The sequence below is a fragment of the Pygocentrus nattereri genome, chromosome 8 (genome assembly GCF_015220715.1).
Source record: "Pygocentrus nattereri isolate fPygNat1 chromosome 8, fPygNat1.pri, whole genome shotgun sequence".
Taxonomy (NCBI): domain Eukaryota; kingdom Metazoa; phylum Chordata; class Actinopteri; order Characiformes; family Serrasalmidae; genus Pygocentrus; species Pygocentrus nattereri.
Genome location: NC_051218.1, coordinates 24,092,792 through 24,112,624, shown reverse-complemented (window position 1 = coordinate 24,112,624; position 19,833 = coordinate 24,092,792). Strand labels below are relative to the sequence as shown.

Below are 19,833 nucleotides of genomic sequence, written 5' to 3'. Positions count from 1 at the left end.
GCTATTAATGTTGTAATGATATCCCAAAAGGATGCCTGAGCCTCCAACAGAGCGCTTCTTTAGAAAGAGGAGAGCTGCTGTTGAGACAAACAAATTTATTACTGAAAAAGGAGAAAGTGACCCATAACGAGCCTGTATGTTTAGAAGAACATCAAAAGAGGCATTACCATATTTCTCAGATTAAGGGTTTTGTTTTGTACGCTGTAGCACACGTTAACACTGCCCTGAGTTGCTGTAGCATGTCATTGGTGGTTTTGCTTGAAATTGTAGCTCTTTTCCACCAAGTTATTGAAATTATTATTTTTTAAAAATCATTGTTTTTAGCGAATAGAAATGTGCAGGTTGACTTGCACCTATGACTTGTTGTGGGTTTAAAAGAGTGAGTCCTGAGGGCAAGCACTGAAAAAAAGAAAGGGAAGTCAGTTTAAAAAATGTGTTTGTAATGCTAGTTTTGCTGTTTTGAGTGATATAGGTCTGCCTGCTGATATGTAACTACAATACACAGGCAGCAACTCATCACTGTCAAGAAACTCATCACATTCAGAGAACTCTAACTACTCATCTTTATCTACATGACTAAGCAGATGTCCAACAGATGGTACATCACCTGTCATTTTCCTGCTTGGAGAATCCAAATCATGGATGAAGTGTGACTCTAGAGAATAAGCATTTCAGCCAGATAAACTACTTGGGTACTGTGCTTGACAATGTGGTACAGTTTTTTTTTTGTTTGTTTGTTGTTGTTTTTTTTTGTTAGTTTTTTTGAAAATATGTTAAAATGTCCTGCATGCAAAAGTTTGAACTTGAATACACCATTCTTCTGCAGCTCTTAGTGCACAGTTTTTATTTATTTGCAGAGTTTAACATACTGGAAAGAATAAACATGTAACATGTATTTTGTCTCTCCTTCTTTCTCCCTTCGTCACTCACTCATGAGGTATAGTGATTTTCTAGTCTTTATCGTGATTCTAGACCAGGTCCCCTTGGCTCTGCCAGGGAATGCTGTGTGAGCGGCAAGACTGCCCTGAGAGCATTAACCCCAGCTTTGTGAGGCTTGATTAGGGGACAGTAAATCCCTGGTTGTGGTCTTCCTCCAGCATGTTTCTAATGATACAGCTTTTACTTTCTACATTGTCAGGGTTGATTTGTGTCCTATGTGTGTTTTGTCCTCTCTGTGTGGGCCTGTTGCTGTGGACCAAAAGTAAAACCAGGTGTAAGTCACCGTAAGCCTGTACAATAACCTTGACTGGCACATATCTCCATCATCATAAGGCCACTTGTTTTGTCTTTTGACATTTTTTTTCATTTTTCTTGTTGATCACTAGAGTACCATGTAAGAACAATAGCAGCTGGAGAAGGAACAGGAGCTGATTGGAGTATGATGTGCATGATGTTACTTAAATATCCCAGCTTTGAAGACTAAACTCATAGTAACACTATTAAATTCATTTCATGCTTAACTCAAATTTTTTGACTAACTCAGACTTTATTATGTAATTAATGTATGTGCTGTATCTACAGTAAAAAAGGGAATTAGAACAATGATTTACTGAAGAACTTCTAAAATCCCGAAGTGAGCTGCTATATAAAGTTGTATTGTGAAACTTATGCTGACCTCTGGACAGATTGGGTCCACACACAATGGACCATGCACAAGATGGGGTCCATGCCTGATAAATTGGCCTTTGGTCATTATGAGTGAGCATGGTGACCCTCTGAGAGAGGCTAAAGCCTTCCTTTAGGATGGCAATCGTTTGGAATGTGTGTGTATCAGTAATGCTAAAGCTGTGCAGCAATCACAACATGGTGCCGCGGCTGCGTCCATGTCTCTCCTGAACCCCTACCCCACCCACATCCCCACCGCCCCCAGACACTGTGGACTCTTTGAAGTCAGGACTTAAAAGCGCTAGTATGACTGCAGAGTGAGCTGGAGTGCAGAGAACAGCAGTAAACAGTGATTATTTACAGATTAATGAAGCATACTACATGCTGAGGGCTCCTCCAGTCTCAGGCCTGCCATCACTCCATGTGCTCAACCTCGACACTGATGCTCACCGGACCTGATCACACCTGCACTTCCCTTTGGTTTAAAATGCCTAAAATTGCCACTATCCTTTGAAGGTGAGGAGAATTGATGTTAAAAGGAAGATGGGAGTAAGGGTTGAAATAAGTGTCACTGTGCCATTGTACCTGGCAATACATGTCAGGTTCAGTCAGGTGTGGTCAGGTTCTGACATCATTTCACAAATATTTGTTGGGCTTTGGTTGGGTTGAAATTTCTTGTTTGGGTTTTTCATAGACCATCTCTCACCTTTTACAAGCATTGGTCTGACATTAACCCTGCTTTATTCTTCATCTCTACTTTTGGTACGCATATCTAACTTTTTTAAGTCAAGGTGTAATTGTCACTCATGGTCCAACAATGACCACGAGGCCAACATAAAGACAACGCATTGTCCTATGCAAAGTCTGCTCAGGCTAAAACCTTTAAGAATTTTGTTTGGAGGCATTAATTGATATATAAATTAATTAAATATAGGTTGGTGGTGGTCACGTTCGTGCTTGCGTTTGAAAGGAATTTTATTTGTATGTGGAGCCCTAAATATAAGGCCTAATTAGAGCTGTAAATGGGAAGAGGTCCATTGATCTTGTAATTCTCATTATAAACTGTGGTAAGTATGTAGGAATTTTAGTAATAAAAGAATGTTCATGTTTACCCTTGTATTTTTCCACATTAACTGTGCTCACCACATATAGAGGCTTTCATAACAGGTCTGTGTTTCACCTAAAGCATTCTCAATATGTACTGTCTAAAGAGCACTGTGACAGACATTATATCGAATGCTTTTCATGTCCTGCCTAAATAAAAGCGTCTTTACTCAATGTGAGTCATTTAGATATTTAAAGTCTTCATAGACTGCATGTCCAAGGATTCTAGATAGATTCTAGTAATTCCACTGCACTTATAACCACTTACAAACATTCAATTAATGTTTCACCCATCAGACAATGGCAGAAGATTTTTGCTGGCTGCAATCTAAGAACTTTTATCTCTTTATTTTACAGTGTCTGCCCAGATCCTCAAGGCCAGTTTGGACACAATGGAGCGCCACATCCAGAGGCTGGAGAACGACATCCAGAACTTCCCTAAGACAGACAACAAGCAGGATAAGTTTGTGGAAAAAATGTCCATATCCTTTACATGCTTTCTGTTACTCTTGCCTGAAAAAATATCCTGTATTTGTGAGCTTAAGACTTTTTTCCCCCACTAGAGGGACATGGCGTTAAGATCCCCATGTCCCTGTGGGCTATGGAATGGATAGGGTTGTTTGGTGAGAACATTATCTGATGGGGTCCACCTCACAGAGGGAGTCAGACCTGAGAGCTGTTTATACAGCATTCCTCCACTTTCCCCCCTCAGGACCTTAATGGAGCGCTTCTTAGCCATGTATTCCCTTCACCACATGCTGATTTCATCTCCTGACCAACCACAGGCCACTCTCTGTAGAACTTTCTGAGGGCTATCAGCTCTCAAGGCTCCTTTTTCGTTTCGATAACAGAGTACTTTCGCTCCACTGCAAGCACACTCAACCCCCTAATTCAATTAGTAATGCCCCAGCATTTCCAAGAGTCTATTTTAAAAAGTATGGGGATCTGACAAGACTGATTTGGTTTTTCTTTTCTGACATGCAAATGTTTATGTATTATAATAGAAACCTGGCATGGGACCGCATAGTCTGGAGAGGTTAGCTATTCTTACTTGTTTTCAACTCTGAGTGACAGGCTGACTTCATCTCCCCCCAGTGATTCTGGCTGTGCCTCACTGCTTTTATTAGCTGCAAGTAGGAATCATTAATCAGTGATTTATCAAGTCAAAAAGACTTTCCATATGTTCCCTGAGAGCAGGAGAGACAGCAGTTAACCTTATTTTAGCTCTTTGTTCATGAGTTCAATGTGGAGATTTATGGAAGCTTACACTGCACTTTGGGTGGCATAAGAATAATAGCATCTGCACACATTAACAATCTGCTCCAAGTCAAAGAGGGGGCACCTAGAATTGTGTAATTAAGGAACACAAGGCCTCTAACATCTGCAGGTTGGGGCACATCCAAGGCAGAATTTCTTCCAAGGTCTGAATTTCAGTATTGATTAGCCAGTTCCTAGGAGGATTTGGACTTGAGTGAGGGGAAATGGAGAGGTAGATATACTGCAGCAGTGTCTGGGCTTGCCACATCTCTGGAGGATTGTAAAAGGTGTCTGGGCCTGAGGAGTAAACTCGATGGCGACATCATGCCCTAGTCACACCTGATCTTTCATTAGAGGCACACAGGCTGAGCAGAACTGCAGCCAGCCATGTCGGTTTGGTGATCTGAGTGATTGAATTTAAGGGCGAATGGGAGTGCAAAGGAATGCTGTACAGCCATCATGTGCACTGTTAATTTATTTATTTAATTTTTTCAAACACTGTCGCGCTTGCTTATTTGCAGATGACAGGGTGGACATTGTCACTTTGCTGAAGGAGGCCATGAGCTGTTTCACTGACCATGTGAAACAGGCTAGATGAGACGGAGTGAGCGATTTGAATTTGTTAAAGGGGTACATGTGGTACATAAAGTATCATTAAACATGGGTTGAGGCTCATGTTAAATGATATTACAGATGACTAACATGAAGTGATGTGGGAGAAACATAAATGACAGTTAATAAGTTAAGTCAGGTGAAATAGGGCAATGGTTATTTATTTACTTATTTAATATTTTAAATTGAATTGAATTTAAAAATTTCAGTCAGGTTGTTTGCCTATAGATACTCCACCAAAACACCCTCCTCCAGGTGTGAGCTCAAACTGAACCACTTCTGTGTTACCCAAGTTTTTTTTCTTCTTCTTTCTTTTTTAACAATCTGGAGCGCTGAGAACTGTGTAATTTGATTTAGCCTGAAATCACACTCCTCCCTGTCATTCTTTACCGCTCTTCTGCTTCAGGGAAAGCCAGCACAATGCTGTTGTGGAAAAACAGGTTTTATATGCAGAGCATTTGTTTCTTTTCTGTTTTTATGGCAGCACAAACATCATATTTAGAGTCCTGCCTAGAAGGTAGCATAGAGGAATGAAGTAATATGCAACAGATTTTATGAGATAAAATATCAGAATAGCATAAAATTCAGAAAAAGAAAGAACCAAAAGGTAGAAAAAAAGTCAAGGCAAGGAGCCTGTTTCCCCAGCCTTGTTTGTGTAAGCACTGTCTCCCTAGCTTATTTATTATTTAAATATTATTGTCATAATAACACTCATCTTGTACCACTAGTGGTGACATTTTGTAATATAAAAATATCACCAAATATGTTAAATATCTTGTGTTGTGGTGTTTTACACCACTGCATTTGACGCTTTGCACTGTGCTTGGTCATTTTACGTGGCCTATCACTTCGTGGCTGTTGTTCCCCAATCGCTTCCATTTTGTTATAATACCACTGACAGTTTACTCTGGAATATTTAGTAGTGAGGAAATTTCACGACTGAACTTGTTGCACAGGTGGCATCTTATCACGGAATTGTGTTGGAGATCATTGAGCTCCTGTTCTTTCACAAATGTTTGTAGAAGTCTGCTGGCCTAAGTGCTTGCTTTTATGTACCTGTGGCCATGGAAGTGATTGGAACACCTGAATTCAATTATTTGGAAGGGTGAGTGAATACTTTTGGGAATATAGTGTAACTAACATTTTTCTCTCTGTCTTGTTGAGAACTAACATCGTATTGGAAACATTTTATCCTTTTATACATGTTTTTACAAGTGTGTGGTATACTTAACTCAGTGTGTACGACTATTAAGGGCAAGGAAGATATGTGGGTGGCTTTAAAGGTGTATAATGACAGAACCAATGACAGAGGGAAATGAATGAAAGAATTAATCTAATCCAATCCTGTAACAAATTTAACATGACATAACACTTAGCAATAGTAATGACACTTGAACACTGATGTGATGATGTTAGCTGTGCATTTCCTCTTGTGGGATAGTAGTGTGTTTGAGTAGTTTCAGCATGATAGCCCACTTTTAGATGTTCATCTTAAGTCACACGTTTAAATTTAAATTTAAAGTTTTAAAGCTTAATAGTTTTTAAAGAAAAAAATGTCAGAGCTAATTGTCAAGCTTTCATTATCAGTAATGCTATAATAATGTTGTTAATAGAATAATGGTTCTTCATTATTGTAAATGAGATATGATCATGAAGAATTGATTTAAGGTTTAAAGTCTTTACATAATGTAAAGACTTAATACATAGTAATGTTTTCTTCTTTCTTTCTTACTTTCTTTCTTAAAACTGTATGTCCAAGCCAGTACCCACTTGGTACAACAAACTGTGTTTAACTTTGTAGTGACACGTTAAGTAGAGGGAGATATGAAAGACAGGTTTCATTGCTTGGACAAACAAGCATTAGCAAGTTATTTAGGTTTCTACCTCAAAACATAAAACTGGCCATCCAAGCAAAAAATATTTCATATCTGCAGCATTTATTGATATTACTGCTTTATTTTTCCCTCCATTACTGTAATATATGTAAATGAGTGAGTGGGGTGTTTGTTCAGCAGTTTAGTGATATCTATCTATCAGATGTAATGGGACCCCACAAAGGCTTTTAGATGAACTATAGGCCCCAAGAGGACTGTAACTCAGTGCAGAGGCTGTGCTGGCGGGTTGCTGAAGGGGAGGGAGACATGGGCTCAGGGGTGGCCTGCCTGCCTGCCTGGGGAGCTGTCTTGCTCTGAGCTTAATGGAGAGTGGATGGGTCACGCTGTATATGGCATCCACTCTGAACTTGAAATGGATAAGAATGGATGAAATGGATAAGAGGGCCAGCATAATAGATCTTGCGCCGCTGTGCTCCAAACTGTAATTCACAACACTGATAGTTAGCTTAACCTTTGTGCTCTTCAGGGCTGCGGAACACCAATCAACTAGCTGTATTTTTATTTCAATTAATTGGGTTATTTTTTTGTGGTTAACAGACCTGTTTTAGCTCCTTTTCACTGCCCAGGCAGCATGTAAGCCTATTAATAAATAAATAAATAAATAAATAAATAAATGAATGAATGAACCAGTGAACTGGGAAGAACAATATTACCCTGAAAACGATCCGATTACACTTTGCCCTAATGTTTCTCTTATTCACAGTCTTATAAATAGGCTACAGTAAATGATTGCACAATTCCCATAAAAAGCATTGTTTCCCCTCTCACATAAAAGTACAATTCAGTTGAGAGAGGCTAGTTTCTGGAAGGGGTCCCAGAAGTGGTGTGCTTTATTGTGTTTCTCTTTATAATCACCATTAAAACACTTCTTGTTTGGATCTGCACAATCGAATGCATTGTGAGGTTGAAAATTTGCTTGCAAACACAAAAGTGGGGCTGGTTCAGTTGATAGCACTGAAGGAAATATGTGATTTAGTGGTTTCCCTAACCCTGAGGTCAAAGTAACACCCATTCTGCTGACCTGGGCATACCCACAAACTCGCTAATGGTCAGGCAAAGTAAAATATTGGGGCGAATTTCAAGGAGTGTGCTATTTTTCATGAGTCTCCTGGTCCACAACTGGCTGGAGCTTGTAGACTGGTGCACAGTGGGCCAGTGCACTTTTGATACATTGCAGTATAACGCAATACACATTCTGCCGGCATGTTTTAGTACCTGCTCAGGAAATGCAGTTTCTGTTGCTTTAGGCAGTAGTGCTCGATGACTTGAGACAAGCTGAAAAACACACAATACTGCACGAGCATGCTATCTGTCAGACATTAATCTTAGTGTTTAGAGTGTTTAGAAAGCTTTTACTTCCAGGCATGTGACCACTTCTCTCAAACAGCTTCAGAAATGTTCTGAAAACAGAAATGCATGTGCAGAATTCCTTACATTTCCTACATGTACATCACCAGATGCTTGGTTGAAGAGATTTCAGAGGCTGTTTGGTGATTCTGCCGCTTGCATCGTGTTTGTGCTTTCACTTAGTCGTAAGGCTCTGCTAATTATGGAATTAGGTCACCCGAAAGTGGCGGCATTCTCAGGCTCTTAATGTTTATATCAGTGTAGCTTTCTTTGCAAATATTTCCCTCATTGCTCTGGAAATTTGCTTGAAAATCATATGGAAAATTAATTCAGATTTGTTGCACATGCAAAGCCCCCAAGCCTTTCAATTAAACAGAAATGAAGTAAAGTAAATAAAAGGGAGCTTGGGTGGCTGGTGTGGTCTGTATCTTTAGCTTCCTTGCGCTCTGATGTCTATCCTGGTTGTGTTTTTTGCATAGCATTATGTCTACAGAGGAGCAGCATTGTTCAGGAACAATGGCAACTTTAATTCACCACATCACAGGGGACATTAAGATTTTAATTAACAAATTCTAATAGGTGCTGAGCCGCATGAACAATATCAAGCCCAAATAATCATTGTATTTCCAGTAATGTTTGTCATAAAGAAGGGAGGGCGGGAGGGAAAGAACAGAAAACAGACTTGGCGCTCATGTCTGTGATTATGTTGCTGTCTCACGGAGATTCATGTTTATTGGGAAATGGCATCTGAGCCATGTGTTTTGTGTGATATGATTTTGCATATGCTAATGCACTTGATTGCCTTGATGTGTGGCTTGGTGGAAGAGTGTCAGCAGGAATGAGAACGAGGCTCGACGCCTGCCTCTTCAAATCCCTGCTCTAATGCTCAGACAATTCAACACAGCCCTGTGCTCTTTTGGAGAGGGAGGCAGCATGTGTAAATCCATGATTGAACTTGTATTTAATGCACTATCGATACAATTGATATTGAATGATGTTGATTGTTTAAGTGCTGTTTTGGTTTAGCCGATCCCCATATTATGACTCGTTTCAATAAGTTGATTAAATTGACATTTGAGAATACATTTTGAAAGAACAGGGCAGGCAGATACTGGAGCAATAAAAGGAAGGTTTTTCTGTCCTATATTTTCTTTTCCCTCTGTTAAAGCCTACAATGATGTATTGAATTTTTCATCAGTCTGTCCCAGGTTTACTCAAGTGTCAGTCAGTAGGAGTTCAAATGTGTTTTCTAGTTGAGGATGGCAGTTTAACAGTGAAAACTTAAAAAAAAAAAAAACTGAATTTCTTAATTTTTTCCTATGATTATGTACACTGTGCTTGATATGGTCTCCTGATCTCTATTCCTTATTAGGGATGGGCATTTATAAACCTGTACCACATACTCCAAAGCAGGTGCAGAAGCTGTCTTACACTAGCCAAGGGCCCCCATTAGCCACCAGCCCCTTGAAAATACAAATTAGGTGTCCTGTACATATTGAGGTTAAATAACCTGATTTAAAATAAATATACTTTTAAAATAGTGATTATAATGGTTATTTTCAGTAATTTCAATGTAGCCTCACCTCTGGTCATAATTATAATAAACTTTCTCATGATATTACATCAAGACATCATTGCATAAGGCCAGATTGGTATGAAAAAGGCAATAAAGCAATAATTTACATTATGTGGAGAAGGTTCTTTGGTGTCATTTTCTTGTTGCTGACAGGGAAAATCAAATAAGGCTCTAAGTGCAGCATAGAACAGCAAAAATAGATAGCAAAGCAAAATGTTTGTTGAAACACTCCCAGAGCTAATTGTGTTTGTTCAGTCACAACAGAGTACTGCACATTCTCTAAAGATTGTACATAGTGCTTGCATTAATGTTAGTATAGATAGCTCTAATGTTATGAAAATTATACGTAAAAAGTGATTCATTTAAAATACTAAATGTACATGGATTATTTCACCTATTACTTATAGAAAAATCTGATGAAATCATTACTTCTTTGTTGCTCTGTACCAAATTATCTCATTGTATTGGCAGAGAATTTTGCTTGTTTTAAGAAATATGCTTGAAACAAGCAAAAGTATTTATGATCACCAATCTCTTGAGATAATTTTACATAGTAAAATTATCTAATAATAATTATAATATTATAATAATATAAAATTATAATAATACAACAATAATAAATAATAATAACAATAATATCATTATATACATAATTATAATAATTATAAAATAATAATAATAATAATAATTATATTATTATTTTACATAGGAAAATTATGTAAGGAAAAAATATCTAGAAGTAAGTGCAGTGTGGAATTGTAGGAGTGCATTGCATATTCTCTGCTATATTTTTGAACACCACAACAAAATGAGAGTGTCCAAAATTAGTGCACTATGCAGTGAATAGGTTTGTAGATAGCCATATAGTAATTGTTTGTTATAGTTTTGCTCTAGCTTAGCTATTTCTGTCCTCCCTGTAGTTTCTGAGCTGTTGGTCCAGGATTGTTTAAATGGCGACTCTGTTTATCCATCCACAGTACTAGGTTGACTGGCGTGATTCTACTTCTTCTCTCATATGTCTGTTCATCAGACTTCCTCATGTTACAGTCCCTACAGCTAGGCCAAACAGATCACATCATTCCGCTCCCTGGTCTTGCTCCAGTCACGCTTCAGTGTTTCACTGGGCCAAGTCAGAATCCCCAGAGATACATATCAGTTCTGCTCTTGGCTTGAATGAAAATGACACTTTTCGAAGGCTGCACATATTTCACTAATCATGTTTCATAAATCATATTTTTGTCATTGCCGTGTCTGTATTTTTAATGTATTATTTTCCCCCCATCTTAGTCGCACTATGTCGGTCAGATGTAGAAATATCTCAATGTGAGGTATCATTATGCGTGCGAACTCCCGGGAAATTCCACAATCAATGTCTCGTTAGGAGGAGAAAAAGTGGGTCTGATTTGGCAGGTCCATTAACTTAGAGTGGAGAACTGACATGGGCACTAAGGCTGAGGCTGACAAGCACGCTGCTCATGGGGTGGTGAAGGGCCTTCAACTGACTTCTCTCTCTCTCTCTCTCTCTCTCTCTCTCTCTCTCTCTCTCTCTCTCTCTCTCTCTCTTTCTCTCTTTCTCTCTCTTTCTCTCTCTCTTTCTCTCTCTTTCTCTCTCTCTCTCTCTCTCTCTCTCTCTCATCTTCTCCTTTGTGTGATCAGTCCTTATGCTCCTCCTCTGTCTGTCATATTTGTGAGAATATCATCTCCAGAGAACATAACTATGAGCATGAAGGCTCAATTGAAGTCACTTTGGAGTTTGAGTAGATGCTTCTTTACGTCCTCTTTGCTGTGTGAAGTTTGTCGGTGCCCACTGGCCATTCTGCATATTCTGAAACTCACTCTGCGACGTGCTTGCCCCATGCTCAGGAGACAAACTTTCTGGTAGTTGAAAAGACACAGCCTAGTAGCAGGTTCTCTCTGTCACTTTTTGAATTGCACACTTTCTTGTTGTGTGCTGCTTGTGACTCACATAATCCCAAAACCACAGAAGGATCAAATCAATAACATACCCTGTAATCTTCGCTCAGCAAACCTGTGTTTATGGCATATTTCTCCACATTACTTCTGTGTCTTGAGCATGTGCAGATGTGGGGCTGCCTGACTGCCACTTGGAGGATTTTGCAGTTCATTTTATGAGAAAACTTTTAAAAACAAAATAGCAAAACCAGTAAAATATTATGTATCAAAATGTAAATGCTGATATTGCAAACACAAATAATAAGAATTAAATGAAACTTTTCCCCCCCAAAACATACCCACTTGACTACTCTTTGCAGTCATCTGTTTCTCATTTTTACTTGCTTTTCATTTTCTAAATCATTTCACCACAGGTTTTGCTGATGCACTCTTATGCTTGTGCAATCTCTTCTTCGTTTCTGAGTTTTGATCATAAATATACACATTAGAGCCTCACAACTTGAGCAATCAAATTAGCCTTAGAGCAATGAAATTAGCCTTTTAACTACTTTTTACCTCAGTAATTTCATTCTATTTGCATTACTTGATCATATATTTACATTAATAGACAGCCATTTATGTTACAGCACAGATATAGAGTAGCTAACTGGCCTCTGTTCTCTATGTGTACAATGACACTGTCAGCTACCTAGGTCTCTAATTAATATACAGTCGTATGCAAAATTTTGGGCATCCACTAAATTGCCCTTAGGTGTCAGTGTGTATTTTTGTATGTCTGCCCTGCGACAGACTGGCAATCTGTCCTGGGTCTTTCCTCCCTACTGCCTAATGAACTCTGGGATAGGCTTAAGCATCCTCTGTGATCCTGAAGGACAAGTGGCTTAGAAGATGGGTGGATGGATATTTAAGGAAATAAATAAAAATTTTGTCCTCAAATTTACAGAAAAATAACAAATACAAACAGACGTTTGTACTCTGTTTCCTTATTTTCACTTAGATCAACAAAGCAAAAAAGTTTTTCATTTTAACTCCTTTTAATTGCACATATTTAAATTTTAACATATTGATACTGATTGGCAGTAGCCTTGGGTATAAGGCACTATAAGAATTATTTAGTTAATTATTCAGTGCTTCCAACATATTTCATATACTTTAGTGCTGAAGTAGGGAATGGGAGTAGACGTTGACTGAAGTGTAAGTGAATAAATAAAATTCATAAAGATTTTTAAAAAAAATTCTACAATGACTGCACTTAGCTAGTAAAACATTGCACACCATTTTGCTGCTGTTTCTGGGTTGAACAACATGATTAGTTGAAACAGTGTGATATGGTGTACAACAGGCTTTGAGGTATGTTTTCTCTCATTTCATTGGTGTGTCAGATGTGTTGCTTAATCAGCAGTGACATGTATATAAACCCTGCTGTATTGAAAAGAGAATGTACCCAGTGGTCTTCCTAAAGTACACTACAAATGTGGCCACTGTAGCTTGCAACAGTTGAAGACGTTTGAAGACATGTATGTTGTGAGTATTTTATTATAAAGTTTTTCACAGGATAAGCTAGAAGGCCAAGAGTGGCCTACTCAGCGGCTGTAGTTGCAATGCTTGCATAATACAACAGAGCATTCAGTGCACAGCCATTGCTGTTTAAGTAAATGTTTGCTATGTTTTCTTGGGGCTGAATGCAGCCCACGTTTCCAGGATCTGAAGCCACTCATCCTTGAGAACTTTTCATCTTCAGTGCCAGGTGCTCCACCCTGCACTTCATCAGCCCCCTCACCCTCAGCACCCCCAAACAAAAGAAAAAATCTGGGCTTAAACCTACCTAATAGACGTGGCACTATGGTGTTCATTTGTCATGGGCCTGTGGGTTTGATGCAAAGACTTGAGCACTTGTTGCAGTGTGTTAATCCCACCACCGACACTGGCTCGCTCTCCCGCGCCTTCCTGCAGCTTGCCTGCCGTCATGGCTCATGATTTCACTTTCATTTGATGTTTTAATGGAAAGCCCGGACCCTCTCTGTTGAATTGTGCCATTGTTGGCAAATTACTTTATCAAATGCAAATGGAGGAGTGGGGAAGGGGGCAAGGGGACATGCCATGGTAGTCTCTTCAAAAGAGATGTGCATGTGCTTGTGTTTGTTTTTAAGCGTGAAACTGCACTGGAGAATTGGAGCTGCGCACTGAGTGTTGCTTTATAGGGGGATTGCGAAACTGTAAAGAATATGGACAGATAAGCATGTCTGTACTGCATAAAGCTCCTTTATATATGCTTGCTGTAATGAGTGTTTTCACATTTCAGAGGTAGAAAGGGCTGTAAACAGCTAGCCGCACTGGTGATGCCTCCATGATTTCTTAAATGAAACAAGGGATTGTAGTAATTCCTCAACAGAGAGAAACAATGTAGGACGTTTGACTTGTTCTCCTGCACACTGGGAAATGATCAGCGGTGCTGCAGTTTGTTGCTTTTTATTATGGATTAGGAATACGTGCCAGACCTAAGGCACTCAGTAGTGTGGCCTGATGAAAAGGCCTCCATGTCATTAGTGAAGTTGCAGTCTATCCAGTCTGAAATGGATATCAAAGGCAAACCCAAATGCTGATCTACCCTCTTATGTCCTGATCTATGTATGGTCTACTTATTCAACTCATCTTATTGGCTCCTGTTTTCTCATCACTGCTGATTGCTCTCCACCGACATGCTCAGAGCATCCCCGTCTGCCTCCCTGCCCATCCGTGTATGTGCTCAGGCATGCCATTAACCGGATATATTGACTTCACTTGCCTCTTATGAACTAATTAGCATGTCCATTATGCAAATAAAGCCTACTAATTATTGCTTGCGTGCAAATTAATTGTGATGTATAATGTCAGCATTGGACCACACTAGCTGGGAGTCCAGCCCAGACGTCTGCTCTTAAAGCTTAGTGAACACGAGGCACGGTGCTGCTTTTCCTGGCTTTGTCCTTAGATGAGGATCAGCGAACTTGGCACACGATGGCAGAGTAAGTTGCAAAACATACCCTAATTAAAAAGAATCTTTGGACCGTCAGGAACACTAACAGTTACAAACTGCAATCTGATGTTAATCAGCCAGGGTTTCTTCATTAATTGACAAAATTAGCCTCATCAATCATGACGAGGAGGGAGCTGAGCTGGTTAGATCTGCTGTATCCTGTCACTACGGGCTTCTACAGGATGAGCAGCATGATGCACACACCGTGTATACATGCAGACATGCCCTTCGTAGTAGTTTCAGGAGATCTCGGAAAGCGGACTCATTTTTGCATCGGCGACAACTTCAGAGATGCTGGAGCTGTATTGTTGTTTCACTGCATGTGCTGATAAGTGGGAAACAAAAAGCTTGTTGTTCATTGTGTTTGTTGCATTACAATTGTGAAATGTGTTTATCAGATGTTTACACCCAAGATTATATCAAGTATTTTTTGCCTCATTAAAAAAGAAAGAAACTGAAAATTGCCCTTGGTAAAAATTGGAAGCAAGATAAGAAATACACGCAGACCTCCCTGAGTGTTTGCGTAGAAGACTTGTTTGGATATTTCCCAGACAGCCTCATATTATTTAGCATGCTATTTTTAGTTGAGGCCCTGTAGGTTTAGCGAGACACAAGCAACATCCTCGCTAGTGATTTCTTCTTTAAGTGATTCTCTGTATTCTTAAGGAAATAATGAGTGCATCAGTGCTGTATGCTTGGGCTTTCATGTAGTTATTAAGAGCTGCTCATTTAGACTAGATCAGAAAGAGTAAATAGGTTTTACTAGCCTCAGTGGCTAGGATGGCTGCACTTCGTCGACATGCTGTGCCACAGTGGCCCACTCATTTTGAGCAGGATACATCATGTTTTAAAATAGCAGAATATTTTTTGTGGAAGACTGGTGGTTTTTGTAGACCCTAGATCAGTGTCATGACTAGTTTTGGTGTTCTGCTGATTGCAGTGAGACTCGGTGGTGAATGTGGATATCATAACACAGTTCCTTTGAAATTTCATGGGTTTATATATTCTTGTTTCTAACAAATTATTCAGTAGCTCCATGTGTCCTTTGGTTGGTCATACAGGAATTCACACTAGTACAGTCATATATTTACAAAAATTAAATAGATGCAGAAATTACTTGGTTAAAGCTGGGCATAACTACATATGTGAAGTACTAATAGTCTTCTGGAATTGTAAGCATCTCAGACTTATCAGGCTGTTACAAAATCACTTAAAGTCCCTAATATTGCAATTATCATAAGACATAAAGCTGATACTGGACTGTACCTGGTTGTGCTTCTATGCAAACATAACAAGACCAATAAAAATACAAACAGAGGATGATTGTGGCAGATACCATTCTCTTCTGCAGAATTCCACTACATTCTACTACAAACCTGCAAGCTGATGTGACTAGTACGTTCTAGTTATTAAGACATTAAAGTTGCAGAACTTGTGAACATCATCCAAATTCATAAATGTTGTAAATTAAAACATCTGAATCTGAAATGTTGGAATGCTGCATGTCGGTGCGTTTCCATTTGTGGCTTCTGATTGAGTTCACAATCTAGAAGTTCACTTCCTGTTGTGAAAGTTTTTTGAAAGAGGCATGTCATAATAGTCACCATAACCTTTAGCTACTGGCACTCCACCAGCCTATGCTTGTCACACTTATTGCTTCAGATGATCAGTTATCACTTAGTTATTGCTTTTCATACTCTAACAATGTATGGCTATGGCTCTACAGCTAAATTCTGACATCCGTGTGGTATGTTAGCTTTGGTGCATGCTGCGAACTGCATATCATTTTAGCAGCACTGCATTCGCAGCATCGCATAAGAGCAAATTTGATCTCCTCTGGGTGCTGCAGGGATAAATATACATCAAAGCAAAAGTGTAACCCCTTACTTATTCAGCCTCAGCTTGATAGCAGTATTGTAATTATAGTCATAGGACTTTGTGGGCACTGTTTATACTGTATGGAGACTTCCCCATATGTGTGATTCCATTAGTGACAGTAAAGTGTGTTGGTGTTTTAGTGCTTGCTAGGCTTCACAGCCAGCTGTCCGCTGTTGGCACAGCTGCACAAGCTTAATCCTTGTCATCTACGCAACAGTGGGAAGACAAAGATACTATAGTTTCCGGAACCAAGCTTGACCTTGGACTGACTCTTGCTGATGCAGACTTAGAATTGATCTCCAGGATTTCTGAATCTGTTCCTGGTGAGAGAAAGGAAACAGTTTGGCCATCATGCAGCCTGTATGATTTTAATAGCATCTAAAAAGTGAAAAAAGAAAGTGTGTTACACCTGCGATTTATTACAAATTGCCTCTGTGTTCTCCGGTGTGTGACAGCTCTCTCTCAGTAATCTCTCTCTCTCTCTCTCTCTCTCTCTCTCTCTCTCTCTTTCTCTTTCTCTTTCATATGCACAAGCTCTGTTCCCCCTTTTTCCTTCTTTATTTATTTTTTTTAATAATGCAGTACAAAAGTAGCTCTTTTGTACCATATAAATGATTAATTAAATGAAAGGCAGCGCTCGTGTCTCAGGTGGCTGTGCTGTTAGCCTGTGCTTGCATCATGCTGGAGTGGCTGCTAGCACTCAGCACAGCCCTCTCTCTGCACCACCAACCCCCCTCACCCCACACATACACACACACACACTCTCACACGCACACTTGTTCTACAAAAATGCACAATGGGCTGGCATTCTCAAACTTAGTCTAAAAAAAGGGCAGAAGAGTCAGATTTAGGGGTTCCTCCCAATCACCTGCCATCTATTGTCTGTGCCTCACTTATTTCAGGGTGTATGCGTGTTTGTGTGTGTGTTTGAGAGTGCTTGTCAGATACAGGGGGAGGGAAAAATTGCCAAGAGGCAGTTCAAAAAATGATAGCCATGAACGAGGAATTTTCCAATGTAGTGATTAAAATGATGGAGGACAGAGGAGATTTCATTCATCTCAGAGCAAGGTGATGGGGGACAGTGGTGTATGTGGGTGTAAGTGTGTGTGTGTGTGTGTGTGTGTGTGTGTGTGTGTGTGTGTGTGTGTGTGTGGTGGAGATCTCGAGTGAGCTGTGAAATGAGACTGGCATGTGGAGCGAGTGAGCAAGCAAAAGAGAAAGGGTACTGCCCGCAGGGCACGATGATCTTTTGACTGTGTCGGGAGTGGACAGCAAACTTTTTCCGGCCCTTTTCCCCAAGACTCCATCTGACCTTCCTCACAGGCCATGTCTTTGCCTCTCTCTTCTACCTGCCTGCTAATAATGACCGTGTCTTTTGTGTCCACCAGTCTGGGTGTAAAAAGGCTGAACTTTAATCATTTTAATTGTGTCCCATGCTGAAAGCTTTCTCTATAATTACTTGTGTGCTACAATGCCAGGGTAGTGAGACGGTTGTGCATGTGTCTACGTGTCCATGATGTGGGCATCAGCCCCTCTCCCCATTACACTGCTGTTTCCTTTTTATGGCTTTTGAGTTGCTGCAAGTCACTCAGGAAATCTCTGTTCCACTTTCGTTTGGCAGAACCCAGGTCCAACTTTGATATAATTACAAAGAGTAGGATTTATTATTTGATATAATAACAAGGAGAAGATAACCACCATGCCTCTCCGTTCAGCAGTGTGGGATATGCTCAGCCAAAGACATGGTTTTCGATGAACATGTCTTGTGCACTGGTGGTATTTCAGCCTGGTCTCAAAATCATTTTGGGACAATGTACAACCCCAATTCCAATGAAGTTGGGATGTTGTGTAAAACATAAATAAAAACAGAATACGATTATTTGCAAATCATTTTCAACCTATATTCAATTGAATATAGGTTGAATTCAATTTTAACTTGCACTTGTAGATGGAGTGACGAACTGTGTTCACTGACAATGGTTTTCTGAAGTGTTTCTGAGCCCATGTGGTAATATCCGTTACAGAATGATTAGTTGTTAATGCAAGTGCCGCCTGAGGGATCGAAGGTCACGGGCGTTCAAAGTTGGTTTTCTGCCTTACTGCTTACTTGCAGAGATTTCTCCACATTCTCTGAATCTTTTGATGATATTATGGACTGTAGATGATGAAATCCCTAAATTCCTTGCAATTGCACATTGAGAAACGTTGTTCTTAAACTGTTGGACTATTTGCTCACACAGTTGTTCACAAAGTGGTGAAGCTTGCCCCATCCTTGCTTGTGAACGACTGAGCCTTTCAGGGATGCTCCCTTTATAACCGATCATGACACTCACCTGTTTCCAATTAACCTGTTCACCTGTGGAATGTTCCAAACAGGTGTTTTTTGAGCAAAAAGTTCCTCAACTTTCCCAGTCTTTTGTTTCCCCTGTCCCAACTTCTTTGGAATGTGTTGCAGGCATCAAATTCAAAATGAGTGAATATTTGCTAAAAACATTAAATATCTTGTCTTTGTAGCGTATACTATTGAATATAGGTTGAAAAGTATTTGCAAATCACCGTATTATGTTTTTATTTATGGTTTACACAACATCCTAACATTGGAATTGGGGTTGTCCAAAAAAAAAAAAAACACTCAAACTCCTAAGTGTCTGCCTATATTTTATGTACAATATTCCACACCAGTGATGTAGGCATGATGATTTCACAATCAGAATTTAAAGTTGTAAATAGGGTTGACATCACTATAAACAGGTATTGGTATTGGGCCGATAGCATCAAAAAATGCCGGATTATATATTCAAACACAAAAAGAATGTATCCAATCCGGGCACAAATCTAACCTGAAATACCTTACACTCACATTGTGTGATGTGATCTATTGTTAGCTACATTCACTATATAGACTAAAGTATTGGAACACTCTTTTAATTATTGAGTTCAGGTGTTTCAACAACATCCATGGCTAACATATGGATCAAATTAAGCAGATAGCCTTGCAATCTCGATAGATAGACACAGTAGAAAGGGTCATACTGAGTATGACTGTGCCCCAGTGCACAAAGCAAAGTTCCTAAAGGCATTACTGGATGGATTTGGTGTCAGGGTTCTGTGCAGGCCAGTCCTCAACCCTATCGAACACCTTCAGGATGAACTAGAACAGAGATTGCATGCCAGGCCCTGTGTCTGACCTCACAAATGCTCTTCTGGATGAATGCATTTTTCCATATGGATTTGGAAAGGGGTGTCGTAAAAGCTCCTGTAGGTGTAATGTGTATGTGTCCCAATACTTTTTCCATATAGTGTATTTCTTGTTGTGGGATATTAGAGTGTTTGAGTAGTTTGTTTGATAGCTGACTTTTAGATGCTTGTATTTAGTGAAATGCTACATTTTGAACAGCTCATTTTAAAGTTTTTTGGAAGTTTTTAAGGAGAAGGTCTCAGATAATCTTGGCCATTGCTCAAGGTTTTGAAAGTTCAACTAGAAAACAAAAAAGTATACCATGCTTGTGAACATTCCATACAGTACAAAACTAAAAATAATGCCAAAATAGAAAGCTTTAATTTATTTATGGTCAGTATAAATTTATGTTCAACATAATGTTAATTCCAGATCTGGAACATTCAAGGCT

At 39.4% G+C, this 19,833-nt stretch overlaps 1 protein-coding gene across 9 annotated transcripts in view; it reads left to right on the top strand.

The window, feature by feature from the left end:
• Positions 1-19,833, top strand: part of diaph2 (diaphanous-related formin 2) — a 472,316-nt gene that overhangs the window by 356,290 nt on the left and 96,193 nt on the right. For all 9 annotated transcript variants that reach the window (XM_017698456.2, XM_017698459.2, XM_017698458.2 and 6 more), the window contains one exon: positions 3,067-3,191. In XM_017698456.2, the coding sequence (XP_017553945.1) occupies positions 3,067-3,191 (125 nt within the window). The remainder of the gene's footprint in view (positions 1-3,066; positions 3,192-19,833) is intronic.